The 20,572-nt window shown below is 37.1% G+C and overlaps 1 protein-coding gene across 1 annotated transcript in view; it reads right to left on the bottom strand.

Moving 5' to 3' along the window:
* The window catches only part of UNC13C (unc-13 homolog C), a gene marked incomplete at both ends in the record, with an annotated part of 518,328 nt that overhangs the window by 230,107 nt on the left and 267,649 nt on the right, over positions 1–20,572 (bottom strand). Inside the window, 3 exons of the mRNA XM_079768690.1 lie at positions 3,077–3,166; positions 4,508–4,576; positions 15,067–15,223. Of these exons, the coding sequence (XP_079624816.1) occupies positions 3,077–3,166; positions 4,508–4,576; positions 15,067–15,223 (316 nt within the window). The remainder of the gene's footprint in view (positions 1–3,076; positions 3,167–4,507; positions 4,577–15,066; positions 15,224–20,572) is intronic.

Genomic DNA, 20,572 nt, shown 5'->3' with positions numbered 1-20,572 from the left:
ACCTGCTTTCTGATTTAGCTAAACTTTTTCCAGCCCAGTGAAGTACCCCAACTTCTCTTTCAGGTAATTGTCAACAACACAACAGTAAATATCAACACAAAGCAGATTATTATTGCGATCACGCAGGGAGAACAAAGGGTAAAATATTTAACTGCAGCAGTGTTTGAATATATTCTGTGCAGTGAGAAAACCTGAAGTCATTTTCAAGGTCCACCATTTCTTACTTATTTTCAGTCAGGTCAAGTTTCTAAGCTTTCTAAATCTCCGTTTTCTGGCTAATGGAAAGGAAATAGGATTCCACTGAGTCTCCTATCTACCTATTCTAGGACTTCTGTGAGGATCAAATGAGATAAGGCACAGAAAAATGCTTCACAGACATTTGGTTACAGTGTGAAATGTTTCCACCTGGCTATAAAGCAAGTCGTGTTCCTGGGCCGAAGAAACTGCAAGAAGGCTAGTAGCTAGGGAGAGGAAGCCAGGCGTTGCTATGTGAGGTCATTACCTGGATGGACACTTAGCATTTTAGTCTTTTATCTATATAGATGATGATGCATGTTGAAAAGAAAAAATAGAGAAGAGATGATAAGAGGTATCTCAATGGAGTAGAATAAATACAGCAATAGTATATGAACTCAGAGAAGTAAGAGGATGAGACTGGGAAAAAACCACATATATGCTATTGAAAGAACCTTAATTTTGCCGAAACCGGTTTGGCTCAGTGGATAGAGCGTCGGTCTGCGGACTGAAAGGTCCCAGGTTCGATTCCGGTCAAGGGCATGTACATTTGTTGCGGGCACATCCCCGGTAGGGGGTGTGCAGGAGGCAGCTGGTCGATGTTTCTCTCTCATCGATGTTTCTAGCTCTCTATTCCTCTCCCTTCCTCTCTGTAAAAAATCAATAATATATATATAGAACCTTAATTTTGATCAAGGTGGAAAGAAATTGGACTCTTTGAGTAGAAGAGCAAAATGACTTTATCCTTTAAGTGGTTCCCTTATGCTGTCTTAAGGTGGGCTATAGAATAAGAGAAAAGACCAGTGATGTGAATATTGTGGTAATCCAGTCAAGAGAAGACAGTGCTTGGACTATAGTGGTAAGCTAGGAGCTGGCTGTTATAAAAAAATCCTATTTGGGTTAATTTTGAAATGAAGAGCAGGATTTGCTGACATTGTATGATTGATGTGAGAGAAAGAGAGGAGTCAGGATCCCAAGGTTTTAGCCTGAGAAACTGGTACAATGGAGGTGGCCTCAACTTAGATGAGCAAGGCTTTGCTTGGGAGATCAGGAGCTCAGTTTCAGAGAGGTTAAGATTGAAAGCCTATCATGCATAAAAGTAGATTTCAAGTAGACATCTGGATAAATGAGTCTAGAGTTGTGGAGATTCCTTGGAGATATATATAATTATTAGCTTAGAAAAAAATTTAAAGAAATGACACTAATGGAACATGGTTAGAGAAGAGGTCCAAGAAATAAACTCTGGGAAATTCTATCCCTACGACATCAGGCAAATGAGGAAGAACAAAGCAGTGAATACTGGAAAACATGGTAAAGACTGGAAAAAAGCAGCCAAGGAGATAGGAGGAAAACTAAACAACAGAAAATAGAACTATCATGTGACCCACAAATACCACTTGTGAATATTTATATGAAGAAAAAAACTCACAATAATTTGATAAGTCATATGCACTTCTATGTTCATTACATCACTAGAGGCCCGGTGCATGAAATTCATGTACTCAGGGGGGTCTCTCAGCCTGGCCTGCACCCTCTCACAGTGTGGGAGCCTGACATCCTTAGCACTGTGGCAGAGGCAGGAGAGGCTCTTGCCACTGCAGCTGCACTTGCCAGTTGTGAGCCCAGCTTCTGGCTGAACTGCGCTCCCCCTGTGGGAGTACACTCACCACCAGGGGGCAGCTTCTGCGTTGATCGTCTTCCCCCTGGTGGTCAGTGCACGTCAATGCGACCAGTCATTTGTTCTGCCGTTTTGCATATTAGCCTTTTATTATATAGGATTTTTTACAATATCCAAGATATTGAAGCAACCTATGTGTTCACAGATAGATGAATGGATAAAGAAAATGTATCACACACACACATGCACACACACACACACATACACACACACACACACACACACACTAGAATATTAGCCATAAAAAGAATAAAATCCTGCCATTTTTAACAACATAGGTAAAACTGGAGGGTATTATGCTAAGCGAAATAAGACAGAAAAAGATAAATGCCATATGATTACACTTATGTGTGAAATCTTAAAAACAAAACAAATGAACAAACAAAACAAAACAGGAGCTGACTCATAGAATCAGAGAACCAACTAGTGGTAGACAGAGGGATGGCGTGGGGAAATGGGTAAAATGGGTATAGGGGATTAGGAGTACAAATGTCCAATTATAAAATAAATAAGTCACAGGGAAGTAATGAACAGTATAGAGAATCCTATATAATAAAGCGGTAATACGCAAACTGAACTTCAGGCCCTCTCACAAAATGGCTGCCCCATGTGGTCAAAGATGGCCGCCCCATGTAGTTAAAGGTGGCTGCCACAAGATGGCCGGCAAGGTAGGGCAGTTATGGGCGACCAGGCTGGCAGGGGAGAGCCGTTGGGGGTGACCGGGCTGGCAGGGGACCAGTTAGGTATTGGCTGGGGAGTGGTTAGGGGGTGATCAGGCTAGCAGGCAGGCGAGCGGTTGGGAGCCAGCAGTCCCGGATTGTAAGTGGGATGTCCGACTGCCAGTTTAGGCCCAATCCCTGTGGGGTCCCAGATTGGAGAGGGTGCAGGCTGGGCTGAAGGACACGTCCCCCCACGCCCCAGTGCATGGATTTCGTTCACCAGGCCTCTAGTATAATCAATAATACTGTAGTGACTGTATGGTGACGACATGGTGATCACTTTATATTGGATATAAATATCGAACCACTATGTTGTACACCAGAAACTATTATAAAATTGTATACAAATTATACTTCAATCAAAATGAAAGGTAAAACCAGACTTTAACCAGGAAATAAATGTGTTGTATCACACTAAGTCAGTGTCAGAAATAAAATAAGGTACCTTCATTCTAAAAAAGGTGATACTTGTGAGCAAGTCCACAGTTGATTTCAGGTCTTGCAGTCTTTCAGCATTGCCAGCAGGAAAGTTTTCCTGGTTAATTAGAAAACAGAAAATGGGTAAATTATCAGCATTAATGTAAAACATCACAGAAAGTATGGAAATATGCTCTTCTTAGTCTTACGAAGCTATATCCTTTTATTTATTCCCATAACCCAATAAAAACATACAAAACAATATTATGACCACAATATTATTCCTTGTTATTTAATAGTTTTGCTACTAAAAGAGAGGATGACAGCATATATTTGAAAATATTTATAATTTCCTCAATATAGGTAATTTTTTTCAAAAATACTTTGGGAATATTTACATGTGCTACATGACTTTTAATCACAAAGAAACTTTATTTAAAAAATAAGACTTTACTGCAAAGTCTCTCCCTGAAGTACTGTGGATTTTAACAAAAAGTTTCTATCACTGAGATTTGGTGAGATATGTCAACAAAAATGGAGATGTTTTCAGACTAGCTTCTTAAATTGCTATCTGGAAAAAGTCATAGGTAACTTTTAGCTATTTGTGAACTGGAGCAGAGTTGGGGTATCTAAATGATGGTGACTGAGTGAACTCAAGTCCCTGTTTATACCCAAATATCTTTTCATTGCCTGGCATGGCCGTTCTCTTCTCATAGTGCTGGCCCCATTTAAATATAAAGGGTGATTTTGACAAAATTTGGTATTATAATTTCTAGAAATGTGCAATTAAGATGTCCATCAACAAGAGGCTGAGAGTTGAATACAGGAGAAATACATGTGTGCAGATATAAAAAGATGTTTAGGGTAAACTGTTAAAGAATACAATTATTATTACTATAGTTTTTTTGTGAATAACAATTATAATTATTTTTTGTAACGAAAACTGTATGGGTGTATTTATATTCATGCATGAATATATATATTTGTGCTTGTGTGTGTTTCACCTAGAGAGGCAGTATAGAATTATTGACAATGAACTCTGCACAGCTTCAAAGATCTAGAAGGAATGCCTTAAGCAGCAAGTTCCCATAGGAATCTCAAAAGCTAGGGATACATCAGCAGGATATCTCAGTAACAAGGAATGAGTTTTAAAGATGAGGACTGGGCCATATATACACTCCATAAATTATCTGACGGCCACTCAATCTGATGGTTATTAAAGAATCATAAAATTAAGCCACACACACAGTATTGCTGTAGGCTTATGTGGGGCTAGGTACATGACCAAGGGACAAATGCTTGCTTATTTAGTAGACCCTTCTAGTGTGACAGGAAATGAGATCCCATAATCAGGATTTTTTGCTTTTCCATTACATAATGAATAGCTTTTTACAATATGACAAGAAATCATCTGAGCCAAGCACAATATTTACTTTTAGTCAAATCATTTTGTACATACCCTATACTTTGACAGGTCAATCCTTAAAGAGTTGTGCAACTGGTCTAGTAGTTTTATGAATCTTTCCCTCTGTCCAAAAAGAAACACAATATAGGAGAATGGAAATAAATGGTCACTATCAATTATTGTCCTCATTTTATAGAAATCAAGGTTCAAAAATATCAATGACTTGTCCAAGATTATAGAGCTGGTATGTGACATAGCAGTGTCTCAAAATAAGGTCTCTTTGATACCAAATTCACATTCCTTCAGTAAGTCACACTGGCTCTCTGTGATGAATGAGAAAGTATCCAGAGAATTATGTACTGTAGAAAGAGTGCAGGCAACTGAATTGTCACAGTACTGATTCATGACAATATGAGTCAGGAAGAGAAAATATAACCCATCTCTCTACCCACACACACCAGCCCACCTCCCCAGAAATAAATTATAGTGTTTTTTTTTTTTTAACACTTCTCCCACCTATGGAAGTGGGAACAGCTGCTGTTTTTTCAAAAACAATTTTAAAAAGCATTTTCCTTTTGGTAACATGTACAGACTTCACAATCTGAAAGGATCTATTGCTTTTAACTTATGTTTATGTTTTAGTGCTAAAAAAAAGTATAAAATATCAGGCAAAAACAACAACAACAATACACTAATGCTTCCCCTTGATTCTGTGTTGGTATTGGACCAACCTCTTCATAGAGGGATTTGAAGATGATAAGAATAAGAAGTTTTGCTAATAAACATAAGGATAAAGTTGTATGGATTAAAAACATTGAGTAAAAATATCAGTCTCATGCACGAACTTTATAGTTCCACCATTCTGAGTCTCAGATTTCTAACCAAAACTTGAAATAAAAAGTATATGGAGGTAAGAGTAAATGATAGTAAATGTGTCTGCCTACATTAATATCCTGTAAATACTAAAATGCATTTTGAAGATACTGGCAAAAGTGAAAACTTTTTCTAATATTTTCACATACAGGATGGATTCATGGGGTATAGAACTCTTATCCCTTGAAGTTACTGATCTTGATGAAGTGAGCTGAATATCAATTGAGTTGATGAATTGTTCCTAAGTTGAAATTTCAATTTTCTGAATAAAGTGAAAATTTATCAGGTTTATACATTCGTGAACATAATTTGAATATTGCCTCTGTGTTAACTCTTATGGAGGCAATAAAAGAATCTGATAAATGAACCTTGCTTTTCAGAAGTTTGCCACTTGTTCAGTGGATAAGACTCTCCTATAAAATTACTGAAAAATACTGTTGAGTTGACTGTATTAAATTTTTCTTTTCCATTTCCATCATACCTTCCCAGGAGAGGACCTGGCTTATACTGTTTTTTATTAACCTTTTATTCCCCCATACATGTGGATCAGTTGCTCTCAATCAAAATTAAAAAAAATAAGAAAGCTATTATAATCATCAGTTTAGTCCATAGTAAAGTTAATTATTCAATGACTAGAGGGGTGCACTGAGATCGGGCCTAAACGGGCAGTCAGACATCCCTTTCACAATCCAGGACTGCTGGCTCCCAACTGCTCACCTGCCTGCCTTCCTGCTTGCCCCTAAGTGCTTCTGCCTGCCAGCCTGATCAACCCCTAACCATTCCCCTGACAGCCTGATTGATGCCTAACTGCTCCCCTTCCAGCCTGTTTTCCCCTAACTGCCCTCCCCTGCAGGCCTGGTCACCCCGAACTGCCTTCCCCTGCAGGCCTGGGTCCCCCCGCAACTGCCCTTCCCTGCAGGCCCAGTCGCCCCCAACTTCCCTCCTCTGCTGACCTGGTCACCCCTAACTGCCCTCTTCTGCAGGCTTGATTGCCCCCAACTGCCCTCCCTTGCAGGCCTGGTCCCTCCCAATTGCCCTCCCCTGCTGGCCATCTTGTGGTGGCCATCTTGTGTCCACATGGGGGCAGCCATCTTTGACCACATCAGGGCAGCCATCTTGTATTGGAGTGATGGTCAATTTGCATATTACTCTTTTATTAAATAGGATTCTAAAAGAAAATATGTTCATGTCATATCTCTGACCTCTTCATCTGACCTCTGTGATTGATACAAATCATCAAGACATCTGACGTGACCCTAGTCAACCATGCTCTGGCCCAAATCATTGGCCCTATTATATACACTAGGACCAACCATTCTGGTTGTCTGCTCTATATCCATTCTTCCACTCTTCCTTACTAATGGAATTGCATGAGTCAAATGTGTCCATTATAAGATGCCCACTTTCCCAGACTTCTTTGCCTCTAGGAATGACCATGTAGTCTGGTTTAGGTCAGGGGGTGAACTTAGCCTATTATCAATGACTTACTATTTGGAAAGATTCAATAGAGTGCATGGCAGACAGTGTTTGCTGTATTACTATTTGACATGTAAGTCTTTGTTAGTTTTTTTCCCATTTGCTCTTTGTGTTTTCCTTTTTCCCACCTTAAACATAGACTAGATCCTAGAAGGTAAAGCAGTCATCCTGTGGCTATAAGATGAAAAGCTAAATAAATGGTAACAATAGTGTATGGAGCAAGAAGCTAGGAGTCCCCACACCTCACCCTTGCCATGTCTGCCCACCCTTTCAAAAAATTACAATTCTGACCAGTTACAGTAGCCCTGGGTTCCCATTACCTCTGTCGTTAGGTTACATGGGGACAAATCTTATTTAGTTAAGTTTGTTTGAGTTTCTGTTTCATGACACTGAACAAAACCCTGACTTTACAGATCACACATGCGGTTTCTACCTAGGTCTTCAGTAACCAGCTGGAAAGTTTACATTCAAGATAAATAGAAAACTGTGGAGAACACTGTGAGGCTTGTCACAAAACCTCAAACAATATCAGATAATGTGAAATTAAAAGTGCACTGCTGATTAAATTTCCATAGAGATCCTTTAAACAGCAGGACAGCTTAAAATTTAATTTTAACTTCCGCATTTCTATTCAACGTGAGTGCGATTGCCTTTGCAGGAGCAGCGGAGGCCTACTGTCTGTGTAGAGTGATTTGAAGAATAAAAGACTGGGTGATTAAAGACTGTTTCTACTAAGGCCATGGCCTGGGCGAGTCTATTTTGAAGAAGTGGCATTAGAAGAAGTTTAAGTTTAAAAAATTGGGCTCTCAAAAGAAATTTCAATCGCTGTACTGTTGATATTTGGCTCTGTTGACTAGTGAATTTGCCTACCACTGCCCTAAGGTGCATGCCACTGTGTCAGAAACTGCCGTATTATTCAGTTCTTTGCATTGGGTAAGGACTCCATGTCTGGCATTTGGTAGGAGCAAAATCAATAACAAGAATACTAAGTATTATCAGTTATCAAAAATGTAGATTTAACTAGTTGATAAGAAAAACTAGATACATATAGTAAATATTTTCAGCTTTGTAACCTTTGTCACAACTATCAAACTCTGTGTTGTAGCATAGTAGCTCCCATAGACAATATATAAACAAATGGGGCTGGGTTTTTCCCCTATAAAATTTTGTATATGGACACTGAAATTTGAATTTCATATCATTTTGATGTCCCACAAATAATAGTCTTCTTTTGCTTCTTTTAACAATTTAAAAAATCTAAAATCCAATCTTAGCTCATGAGGCATACAAAATCAGTAGTTTTGGCCCTTGGGCAGAGGGGAGCTTTTGAGTAGGGGGAAGCCATTGCTACCGCACAACTGCATTCTTAGTAAGTCTCATAGGATCCTGGAACTATGGAAGGAAAAGCTCTTATAAGAAAGGGGTATAAGAATCTCTGCAGCATCCTGTGCTTCTCTCTCTCTTCCATTCCTTTCTTCTCAGAGCCTTACCCCAATGGCAGGGATGATTAAACTTCAAGATAAGGATGCCTAAGCTTTGGGCACACTCACTGGCCTCAGCTTTCCTGGGAGGAGCCCTGGCCAACTGCCCCCCTGATCTTAGGTTTTTATAACATTTGCAAGAATAAAAGTAAAAATTATTATGACCTGGACTAACAAATTGTGAAAACTTTTTTTCTAGATCATACCAAAATTAATCATTGAATAAGAAGAACAGAAACATTTCAAATAGAAGTAATATAGAGGCTATTTCAATCATTTTTGATAATTTAATGAATGTTGAAATTAATTGATTTATAGAGAGCACCTGGGAAAGGCCCCTGAGCTGAATGCCCTTTGAATCCAGTGGAGCCTAGCAGAGCCATGCCCTGGAAACATACCTTGCCAGAGGCAGGTGTGTTGTCAATCTGACCTTTAGCTCAGGTGCCACGGGGTGGATTTCATTATCTAAATCCAGCCAGGCACCAGGAACAAGCATAATTATCCGGGCCCACCCAGAAGTGACAATTACAAAGAAGCCACAATAATGCACATAATCTTCTTTATCTTGGACTTTAGTAAAACTTCCTGGTATTTTGCTGTATAAAATAAATGTACTATATCAGCTCTGGGTCACTGTCTCTCCATCAGAGGACAGCTGTCCCACCAGCCCCAGCTTTTTCCTTCTATCTCTGTGTCTGTCTCTTTCATTTTCTCAATCCCCCGTTGCCCCTACTCAGGACTCTTGTCTGCTCTCTAGCCATGCTGGTCACGGAAAAGAGAGAAATATTTATATACCAACAGAGATTCTACAACATTATAAAATGCCACTACAATGATGCTATCAAGGATAAACATCTTAATACATTAATAAATGTCATCAATTCAAAGAGCATTTAAGAAGTCCCTCCACAGGTAAACTTGAAAAGCAGTGAGATATTATTATTCACTGACCAAGAGAGCTCAGATGCTTCCCTCAGTTTGACTAAGCTTTACACAGGCTTCTGTTCTTGACTCTAGGTCGTGACCTCCCTTTTTTATTTTTAGAGTATTTTCTTAGAAACTTTATAATTGCACATTTCTTCTCTACCCTTTTGAGATGTAAATCTTTTTAAATGATGCCTCTTACCAGTTTTATCAGCTTATAATGTCTTTCTCAAGTACTTGAGAGCCATCCCTTTGAAATGTAAGCATTAAAAAGATAGCACCCCTATCTCCCAGTCTTGGCAGGAGAGTAGGAGACTAATTTTGATGGATGTCAATTAGCAAACACAGATGGCCTAGCCACAGAAAGACTTTTACAAACTCAATATGCTGAACATGTCCTATTGATCAACCTTCCCCCTAATATCCTCATGTACTTTTTTTCTATCTTATTCTAGCCCTGTTTCAGGGGAGTTGAGCTTTGGCTTGTCTCTCTTCCCTATTGCAATAGCTTTAAATGAAGTCTTAACTATTTAACTTCACTGGGTGCAATTTTTGCTTTCACATCACACAAGAAAAAAAGTATAATAAATGTATTCTCAAGTTTGATAAATCATTGAAAGGTATGTGGCCATTATCAATGAATTATGAAAGTGAAAGAAACTTTACTAAAGTATTAATTTTTAAAGTTTGATCAACTGTGCTAGATAAGAGTGAATTATCTTTTTATCAATAAAAAGGATATTTCAGAATTTTTTTCATATGAAGAAGTGATCTAACATCTGCAGTCAAAAACTGTAAAAACAAACTTTTATAGACATGTGTCAGGAAGTTAATTAATAAAAATATTATGTTGTTTTTTTGGAATTTGTAATATTTGTGGAATTTGTCATAATAACTTCTACCTCATTGTGATTTATTTTTATTAGAAATAAATATTAATTGTATATCAAATTTTTTATTGACGATTTTATATTCTTCTTAATGAGAGTCTTACCAAATAGTCTAAGGTTTAGGCAGTACAAAAACTAGAACTAATAGCTTAAGCAAGTCATAAAGAAATAATTTCTTTCCAAATGTTTTCCACATTCATTCTCTCCTTTGCCACATCACTTCATTTTCTCTAAACCATTGTCTACATGCAGCATTACTTTGTCTTACCAGGGCTAGCGCATCAGCCTCCTCACTGATTTCCATTTAGTCCTTCTGTGTTCAATACCAGGAACTGGTTTACTCATTTCTCCTTTCTTCATTGTGATTCCCTGTAGTTTTGAGACTAGAAAACTAAATGCTGTACTTCTCAAACTCCTTTGCAGTTAGGTTTCTGCAATTGTCTTAGTTTCTGCCTATTAGATGCATGGAAGCTACTACCTTTGGGAAGCAGACATGAAGTGGAGGCCCACTTCCTGCTTCCTGGTTTACTTCTGCTGCTAAGTCAAGTCCTGGAGATATTTACTTCTCAGTCCCAGGTCTCTAGCTTTGTGGTTTTATAAAGACTGTTGCATTGTAAATAGAAGCAGCCTTCTGCTTTATCTTTCTGACTGGAGGAAAGCTCATAGCTTCTCTTGCAAATCAGTTTCACTGTGATATTTTAAGAATTATTACAGAAGGATCCTCCTCCAGTCCCTCAGATGATAATTGTAAGCATCTAATTCTCTGTGCCAAAACCCTTTCAATTTAAAGTTGCTTGGATGGTTTCTATTACTACAACTGAACTCTGTCTGTCTCATTTTATCTTCCCCCCCCCACGCCCCTGTAATATTTCCTCTAAAGAGTGATCTAAGTCAAAAATTCTATCAAAGTATACCCTTTGCCTCAAGATGAAGTCCAAACATTTCAGTGGGCAACTTAATATCAACCCAAGAACACGGCACTGTCTTATAGTTCCATCTTTTATTCTATCTGCTATACTCAGTAGGCAGGCTACCTTACACAAACTTCTTTCAACTTATTTTGCATCTTTACTTCTCCTTTCCTTTCCTCAAATGTCTCCCATGCCTGAGGTAGTTTTTCTACTACTTCTTGGACATCAAAAATATTACTCATCCCTAAAAGCCTTGCTCCATTTATACATTATTTTGTATAAATTTTATCATAAAAATGTGAAAACAAGGGTAAAAGTTGGTGAGGAAATAGAGGTTACTGTCTTATTTAGAGCTTTGTATCCTTTTCTTCATTTATCATTATAACATGGGCATTGCTCAATTATATGAACTTTTCTTTAAAACCTTGACTTTAATGATTACATTATATTTTAGTGAATAAATAAACCCTAGTTCACACAACTATTCATCTCCGTCCTTCACTGAGGAACGCTATGACATTAGACTTTAACCTCAACTGTTTCACTAAGCAATGATCTCCTAATTGCCAAATCCAGTAGGCTCATTTCTTTCCCTATATTATTTGAACTCTTTTTGCAACACCTGACAATGCTATATACTGAAGTCATAGTTTAGATGAACTTTTCTCAAAATAGTTACCTTGCCTTTCATAGTAAGCATAACATTTTTATTATCATATTTGTTCAATTTCTTTAACCATTTTCCTTAGCAAAATTTGCTTGCCCATCCTCTCCACCCCCAAAAGTTCTGTTTGTTTCACTTTATTCTTGAATATTTTCATCTAAACTATGACTTCAAATAATACCTGTACACAAAAATGGTTTTAAAATCCTCATCAGTAAAATAACTTTTCCCACTGGTTTAACTTTTGAAGACTCAAAATATCTGGGTTACACCTGTGTGAAGGATAAAGAAAGGCCAATATAATGGTGTTCCTAAGTTACAAGTGACAGTATCAGCTTCACAAGTCAGGTAAATAAGAATGCCAAGCTTTAAAGTGCACGTAGGAGACACTTTACTTACATATATTGTACAAATAACATTATTTTCAATAGGTAGAGAAAAATATGGTTACATTTGCATACCATCTCACGGATGTATCCAGACGTAGTTTGAGAAAGATTTTCTTTTTGAAACCTCCTCTACAATAAGTCATTTGGATTTACAAAATGACGTTTGTTATAACCATATTGCCACTAAAACACTGAAAAGAACTAAAATCAATTTGGTTTCTCTTCTTTGGGTCAGCGTGAAGTGAAAAAGCATGCTACTTATTTCCCTCCAGGTAGCATTTACGTTGGATAGTAATCATGTAAACACATCTTCTTTCTCAGTGGTAAAAGGTTCCATGTTCCACAAGGTTGGCTTATTCTGCACAATGTTCCCAGGCAGAATATTAAAAGCAAAACAATTTCATAACACTGAACGCTTTATGTTACAGGTAAAATCCTGGGACAATCAATGCTGTTACCAAGACGAGGTTTTTATAACAAAACTACTCTATGATCTGGTATGACTCATGATTGTATTTTCTTGGGCTGGTTAGGGAATGTTTTTTGGTCCCAGCTGTTGCAAGAGTCAAACTGTATAACAAAAGTACCTGGTGGTGTACTGTGTAGACCAAGCATATTAAATTTAAAGGCTAACACAGGCCAAATAAACCAGGTTTAAGTTTATGTGGGCTGCAAAAAAAAAACAAAAGCTTCAATTTTCATAGAAACGTAGGTTTATTTCAATAGAGACATGCTGAATATAAAGGGCTGAAATAAATGAGTAATCGTTAGCATAAAATAATATAACATTTTAATAAAAATTAATATTTTTTTCTTGAGCATTAACTTACCAGACACTGAATAACTGCACAAATTACTAAGTGTAGCCCAAATAAACTTATTTTTCTTTTCTCCAGAAGTGAAATATTTTCTGTTGTGCATACCAAATAAGTCAGTCCAAGAGTAATGACATGACCATCAGTTGCTAAAATATTCACTGCTAGTATTAGTGGAGAGAAATGGTACGCCTGCGCGCAAGGGGCATAAGGGAAATGAATGCAACACGATTATAGTAATGAGTCATTAGCGAACACTGTAGCTCGTTATAATTATGTATAACAGGATATTGTAAAAATTAAGTTATGAAATGTTTACTAAAATGTTTCTTACATACCGTTATATTGGCTGGGCCGCAAAAATATTTGTTGTGGGCCGCATGTGGCCTGCAGGCCGAGAGTTTGACATGCTTGGTTTAGACTATAGGTAAGGCAGGAGAAATGCAATCCTCATATCTTATTATATAGAGAACTTTCAATGTTTACAAACTGGCTTACCACCTCTTACCTCATTTTAATTTGAGAAACATGTTAAAGAAATAATTCTTGTCCACATAGAGCAGATTGAGAAATAGGTTTAAATGACTGAACTGACTAATTTTGAGTACAAACTCCAACCCCATGACTCCTCCATAGATAGAGTTTTCTTCTACTAGTGTTTATTTTGACTTGTCATTAAATAACAATCACTTTTTCCTTTGATTCATTCCACCTCATCTTATCTACCTCACATGCATTTTCTTTTAGATGAAAAAGATAAGAAACTAAACACAGCAGCACATTTTTTCCCCCCTACTGGCTTTACACCCTTTTATTTGCTGGGTTTCATTTTTTTACTCTATGACACATAATGTCCTCAATTTGATTTCTAACACCATGATCAATCACAAAATCTATTCAGTAAACCAATTTGGAGATTCAGTGGGAAATGTAACTGTAGTCTCATGGAAAAATACCTGTCTCTCAGGGATATTGAACAGAGCTACTGGACTACTCAGGTGCCCTGGCCAAAACCTTGGGAATCTTTCCAGGCATTTTTCCATTTCCCTCACTGTCCACATCCTTAAAGATACTTAGTGAAGTTGATTTTATACCCTGAAAAGCTCCGAAATTTGTTCTTACTTCTTGATCTCCACTAATTCTTAGTTTAGATCTTTCCCACTTTACTAAAATTACTGTTAATTTATATCCTATTTCCAGTTTTGTCAATTTCAATTTTTAAAAAATATGTTTTTATTGATTTGAGAGAGGGGGAGGGAGAAGTATAGGGAGCTAGAAACATCGATGACAGAGGGACATTGATTGGCTGCTGACCCGGAATCAAACGGGGGACCTCTTGGTTCTTGGGTCAATACTCAACCACTGAGCCACAATGGCCGGGCTCAATTTAATTTAATGCTTATAGAGAATGAGCTCCAGTGATAGGGGCAGTAGATAATGAGATTCCACAGGATCTCTGCATTTTTACTTTTCAATGTGTTTTTAATGCATTTGAATACTTCATGTGGACAATCTTAATTAGATACAGGTAGTTCTGTTAGACTCTTTATACATCTACTAGAGGGCCAGTGCATGAAATTCGTGCACTGATAGGGTCTCTAGCAGCTGCCAGCTGCCAGCCAGGGCCTCCCTCCCTTCCCCCAGCTAGCCTGCCCCCTTGTCAAACTCCCAGAACTCCAGTCGAGGGGACAATTTGCATACTATGCTTTTATTATATAGGATTATTTATTTATTTATTTATTTATTTATTTATTTTACTTAGAAGATATGCTGTTATCCATCAGTACCAGTAGAAACCAACAGAAAGTACAAATAAAGCCTAATAGAGAAGTCAACCAAGCTCATATTTACCAGGGAAAAGTGTCTGCAATGGTGAATCCCAAATTTGCATACATGGAGAATTTCTTACAAAATACCAATACTCTCACAAAATGTATGTTTTTCCCCCATTGAAAAAGCTCATTCCAGATATGGAGATTTCATCTAATGAAGATGCTTACTGACTGTCAAAATTATTTCACTGAATATGTTTCAAATGGACTTTAAGCTTTAGCCCAATTATAGTAATTAATATTCCCTAAGATATACCTTCTGCAATGAGATTCCAAGAATATCTGGAGTCCAGTGCCCCTTTAATATGTAACTCCCATAAGCTACTAGAAATTTTATAATTAACAAAACAATACTTACACCGAAGTTGGTAGCAGCAAATCGATCCGAGGCAGAAACCTGCACATTTGTTGAAACTGTCGTGTGAGCATAGAAAGCATTTATATTCGCCAGCAAGGTGCTCATGATGGCAGGGACGCCAGGGCACATGTATTTAGAAGACAGACATGAGAAGTGCCTGCAAGACAAGAACATCGAGCCCTTTAAACAGGAACCACATAATTCAAACAATAGCATAACCTCTAACACCAGCAATTAAATAATTCCTCAACTGCATCTGTGAAAAGGACCAAAAACTCCCATATCTCTAATTGAAATAGAAAGCAATTTCAGCCCTTTACAAAGTTCTCACTCACAGATGTGAAGTGGTTTAATTAGAATATGATTTGCCACAGGGATGGGTGCATAATCCCTTTCAACTGTGAGAGTGTTGTGTGTACACACAGAAAGTGCAATTTCCAGAGGACTCTAGCACCATGGGGAAGCAATAACACAGGCATCTCCTTTTCCCAGCAACTGTGTTCCCACTCATTTCACGGGTAAAGCAAGAGGCCCTCCTTATACTGCACAGTGACTGAACAAGTAAATGTAACATCTGCCTGGAGTCCAGCTTGTGAGCTTTTGTCATGAAGGATTATCTTTCATAAGCAGTTCTGTCTCCCATTTTGCTAAAGCCAGGATTTAATTAAGACAACAGATGAGTAGTGAGGGCAAGTTGGATTATGCCAGCTTTATACTTAAAGACCATTCCTTTTGAACCTTGAATGATAGTATCATATACACACATCAGAAGCAATAAGTGTTCAGTTCTGGTACTCCTCTCAAGAGAACCCGTTTCATCTGAACCATAATAAAATACCTGAGCATTGAAAGCACAGCTTAGGGATGAAAGTGAAAAGATAAGTTACGCATGGAGGAAGGAAATTTCAGTACATAATCTGAACCTATGTTGCCGTCCTACCTCAGTAATGTGTCCTCCTCCTAGACCTCAGTGGATTTTGTATTACTGAGTACAAGCGCAGAGTGCACATACATATGGAAATGGCCTGAGTTGCACCTCAAATGAAATGGCTGGTGGTCCTGCTAATGGTGGCTTCTCTTAGATCTCAGCCAGGCCACTCTCCTAGAGCTTGTTACAATACCAGCTAATAAAAGTAGGTTAAATTTTTAAACGTGGATCTCTGAGGATCATGAATAACAAACATAACTTGAGAGTTACATAACTTGTGCATTTTAACCCTGGAATTAGATTATCACTGATTGCTTCCTTTGGGTAAATAGTTTGACTTTATTATACACTAAATTAATTCTTATTAATATCTATTAAATACTACAAATTTACATAAATATATTAAAAAAAGAAATTTAAATTCTCTAGCACTATGATTTTGCATTTCTTTCTCCCCCCAACTCATAAGTAATCATGTTTGTTAGGCCCAAATTAGAGGTCAATCCATAATTGTGGATTATGCAATGCCTGAGGCATTTTGACTTTCTGAGTGTTCGGCTAACAGGCTTGTACATGGTCTTCACTTTGGCAATGTGTCTGCCTCAGAGCTTGTGCGCCCTTTCTTTATATGTGGTTACTGCCAAGGTCTGCTTTTTTGCTTCTAACCATCTCTTTGAAAATCATTTCCTTTTAAGGGCTGCAGTTCCAATACTACTTAAATTATCCTAAGGGGAAGAGATGAAACAGGATTAAAAGTACAATTAGCAATTTAAATGACAGAGTACATCCTTGCAGCAAACCACCCCTTCAAAAAGCATACCTTCAAATAAAATAGGTCAAACAATACTACTATAATTTCTGAAAATGTGTAACAATTCCCTACACAGACTTGATTAAAAACAATTAATTAATAATGTTAAAATCACTTGACTTCATTTTTGCAAGAAAGTAGGGTTAGTGTCAAATCAATTTAGCAAATGGAATTTCAGTTCCATGGGAAAAGTTGAAGTAACAAACTCCAAAAAGACAATGCTTGAATTGGCAATAATGAGATTGTTATTAGGCATCTTAGCTGAAGCAACTGCCAAAACATTGTCAACCATTAATTCTCAAAATATGACTGGGAAAATATTGGAAGTCATGTGTATGTACTTCAAATAACACATGTGGATTCAGCTTGCTATTGTTTTGCCGGTATCATAATGGAAAAAAAAAATTATCTAATTCCCCTGTCTTTTCATGGATAACTGTCCCTAATGACACCCATTTTGTGGTTTTCAAGGGATGAAAATGCCTTTGATTAAACATATTTTAAAATCTCTCAACTATTTTTAATGACCACAATAGCAGGGTGATTAGAAAGCAGCACCAAAAAGATAGTGATTCTTAAACCCTTATAAGGGTTTTCAGAGAAACAATACAAGATGAAAGGAAAGAATATCTGTATTCTTGATGTTAGAAATATACTGAAACAGTATTTATCACATTTGCTCCAGAGAATTCAGAGTAGCATGCATTTCAGTGATGAATAAATGTTTTATTCATCCTTGTCGCTAAAGAGGGGCTTGAACTTTTAAGGATCACGTCTCTTTTGGTCAAAAGCATCAGTGTTTCATAGGTGCTATTGATTGCTGGTGCTCAATTACAGAGGTTTTTGAGAAATAAAGTAATAAAATGCATAGGGTTTAGAGAAATGATCCAAGTTGGATAGTAAGTCAATGGGACATGCAAGTTGCCCATGAGCTCTGACACCTCTCTTCATATATGCCTTAATTTGCCCCCTGCCTATGTTCTTATAGCACACATGCATATCTCTATTATACTGTTTTGTTATTTTTTAATTTCTTCTTCCTGTTCCCCCTAGATTAGGAACTCAGTGGGAACAAGAGCCATCTTTTATTATTGAATCCCATTGCCCTGTATAAGTCCTCTTTCTTAGATACTTAGAAAGTGTCTATCAAATAAATACATTACTTCTTCTGAAATGTGGGCTCTATGAAGATCTGGACCTTGCCTTCTTGTTCCTGATGTATCCTCAGTGCCTAGAGAACTTCCTGGCACATGGTAGGCGCTCGATAAATATTTCTTAAAGGAATGAATGACTTAATTGAGCAGCAATCTCCTTAGAAAGCAGGATCCTGGCTCAAGCAGCTAAAATAGACTAGTGGCATTAAAGTAAACTATATCCCAACAGTTCTGGTTTAAATATGAATTAGAGTAAGATGATTAGTGCCAAAGTATAGGTTGTTAAGCTCATCAAAGAAAAAAAATTAACCTAATACTTTTCTCTTATTTGGTACTAGAGGCATGGCGCATGAATTTGTGCACAGGTGGGATCCAGCTTGTCCACCCCAATTGTGGCCAATTGGGCTGGGCCAGCCTGTGGGAGGGGATGCAGGTGGTTGGCTGGCAGGCCCCATTCCCCTGGTCAAACTCCTGGTTGAACTCCCTGTCAAGGGGACAATTTGCATATTAGCCTTTTATTATATAGGATTACAGAGGGATGACTATGTAGCCTAATGGAATCTCAGATTTTGTAAAAAACCTTGGGTTTATTTTACAATAAACGAAAGACTCATTAAGTACTCAGTTAAAATGTATTTGCTCAACAGAGATCATTTCCAGAGGACAATTTAAACCTTAATGCTTGACATGAAATTTCCTGCATGTGTTCCGGGGTGTACAGTTGGTCTGTCAGAATACTGTTAAAAACATACGTTTGCATAAATCAATAAAAAGCATCAAGGATTCCCTAATTCTCATCCTGGAAACAGGATCTATGCCCAACCTCATAGTGTGAGATACATGGAATAGCGTGCTCCTTTGAAAAATAGATCACATGCTCCTTATCACTGTCATAAACTGGAAAACTGCTCTCATTTTAGATGGATGGGTGCATTTACCATATGAAAACAAATCCTCCTGGTCTTGATCAAACACTTGACAAAGAGGAAAACTGCAATCCCTTTTCTCTTTCTTATGAATGCTCCAAAACAAAGGATGCATTGTTATGCAGCAAATAGGGCTAATAAATCGTGCCCTCATAGAAAATGTTCTGTGGTGAAAGGAGAGAGGATTTATAATAAGTAGGAGGAACCCTGAGGACTGGGCAGTTCCGAATTAACAGTCAGGTTACTTACTAGCAAAATCGACTCAGCCTCTTTCTTATGATAAGAAATACACAAGCGGAAAACTCAACAACCAGACGCTCTGAGTTAATACACACTTTCCTCTTATTTATTTGTGCTCCGAATTTATCTTAAAAAATATGGGAGAATGCCTAAAGAAACCAAGCAATCTTTAGTGTAAGAGGAAGGTTATGAAGTTACCTGGGGACTTGGCTAAGCATAAGACGACTTTAAATATTAAAAAAACAACACTAATTTGATTTATTTTTCTGATCGCATGGTGCATAGTAAAATCCAGAAGAATCAAGCAGTTTTGTTCCTTCCCAAACTTATAAGTATCTTTACTACACAGATAGGACACATGTTTCTTCCTTAAAGTTGAATTCCCCAATTTTTTGTGTTTAAAAATTAAGAGCAAATTCTTCTGAGATAAGCTGGCCATGTCTAGTTGAGTATTGTTATTGTTTGGTTTTCTGGTCCCCTGAAGCAAGGTTTTGAAAAACAGAAAAATATTGATTCAATAGGCACCCAGTTTAAATTCAAAGATATGGTTGGTTATTAATAAACTGTTGTTGTTGTTGAGTTATTCATTGGCCAACAATAGGTTAGGACTCAAGTTATACTTCAAATACAAGAGTATTATATGGAAAATATTGTCAAAAGCTGTTCTTCAAGTTATACTTTGCACCTAACAGAAAAATGTCAGTATTCTGAAACTTATCCAAATTATTAGGAATAATCAACATAATATTTTCTAAAACACTCAAATGCAACATAAATGGTTAAACAGATACCTAAATCAACATAAATATAATTTTCAGTTCCACTCTGCTTGCTTTTGACAACTGAAAATGTCTGACATGAAAAATAATGCCAGGAGAACGTGGGAATAAATACAATTCTTATAAACATGATTATACATAGAATTAACATCATCATAAAATGTGTATTTTTCTATAAAAATTAATTTTCAATTAATGATCATCAATGAATAATAAATGAAGACATCATATTTACATTGATAGTAATACTTTTTAAGTGTTATTAGATTGTCAAATTGCTCTTAGCAACATATTTTGGGATATGTGTCCTTGAGCAAGGCTAACAAAAGAAAAAATATATACAAGTTGGACTAAAACAAACTAAATTTTTTTTACACAGTAAGGAAAATCGTTAACAAGACCAAAAGATAACCTACTAAATGAGAAAAGATATTTGCCAATGATATATCTAATATCCAACATATATAAGGAACTAATGCAACTTAACACCAAACAACAACAACAACAACAACAAAAGCACCACAAAACAATTTGATTTAAAAATGGGCAGAGAACCTGAATAGACATTTCTCCAAAGAGGACATATAGATGGTCAATGGAAAACAAAAAGATACTCAAATCATCTAATCATCAGGGAAATAGAAATCAAAACCACAATGAGATATCAC

Source organism: Cnephaeus nilssonii (genome assembly GCF_951640355.1).
Source record: "Cnephaeus nilssonii genome assembly, chromosome: 4".
Classification (NCBI taxonomy): domain Eukaryota; kingdom Metazoa; phylum Chordata; class Mammalia; order Chiroptera; family Vespertilionidae; genus Cnephaeus; species Cnephaeus nilssonii.
This window is presented reverse-complemented; position numbering and strand designations above follow the sequence as displayed.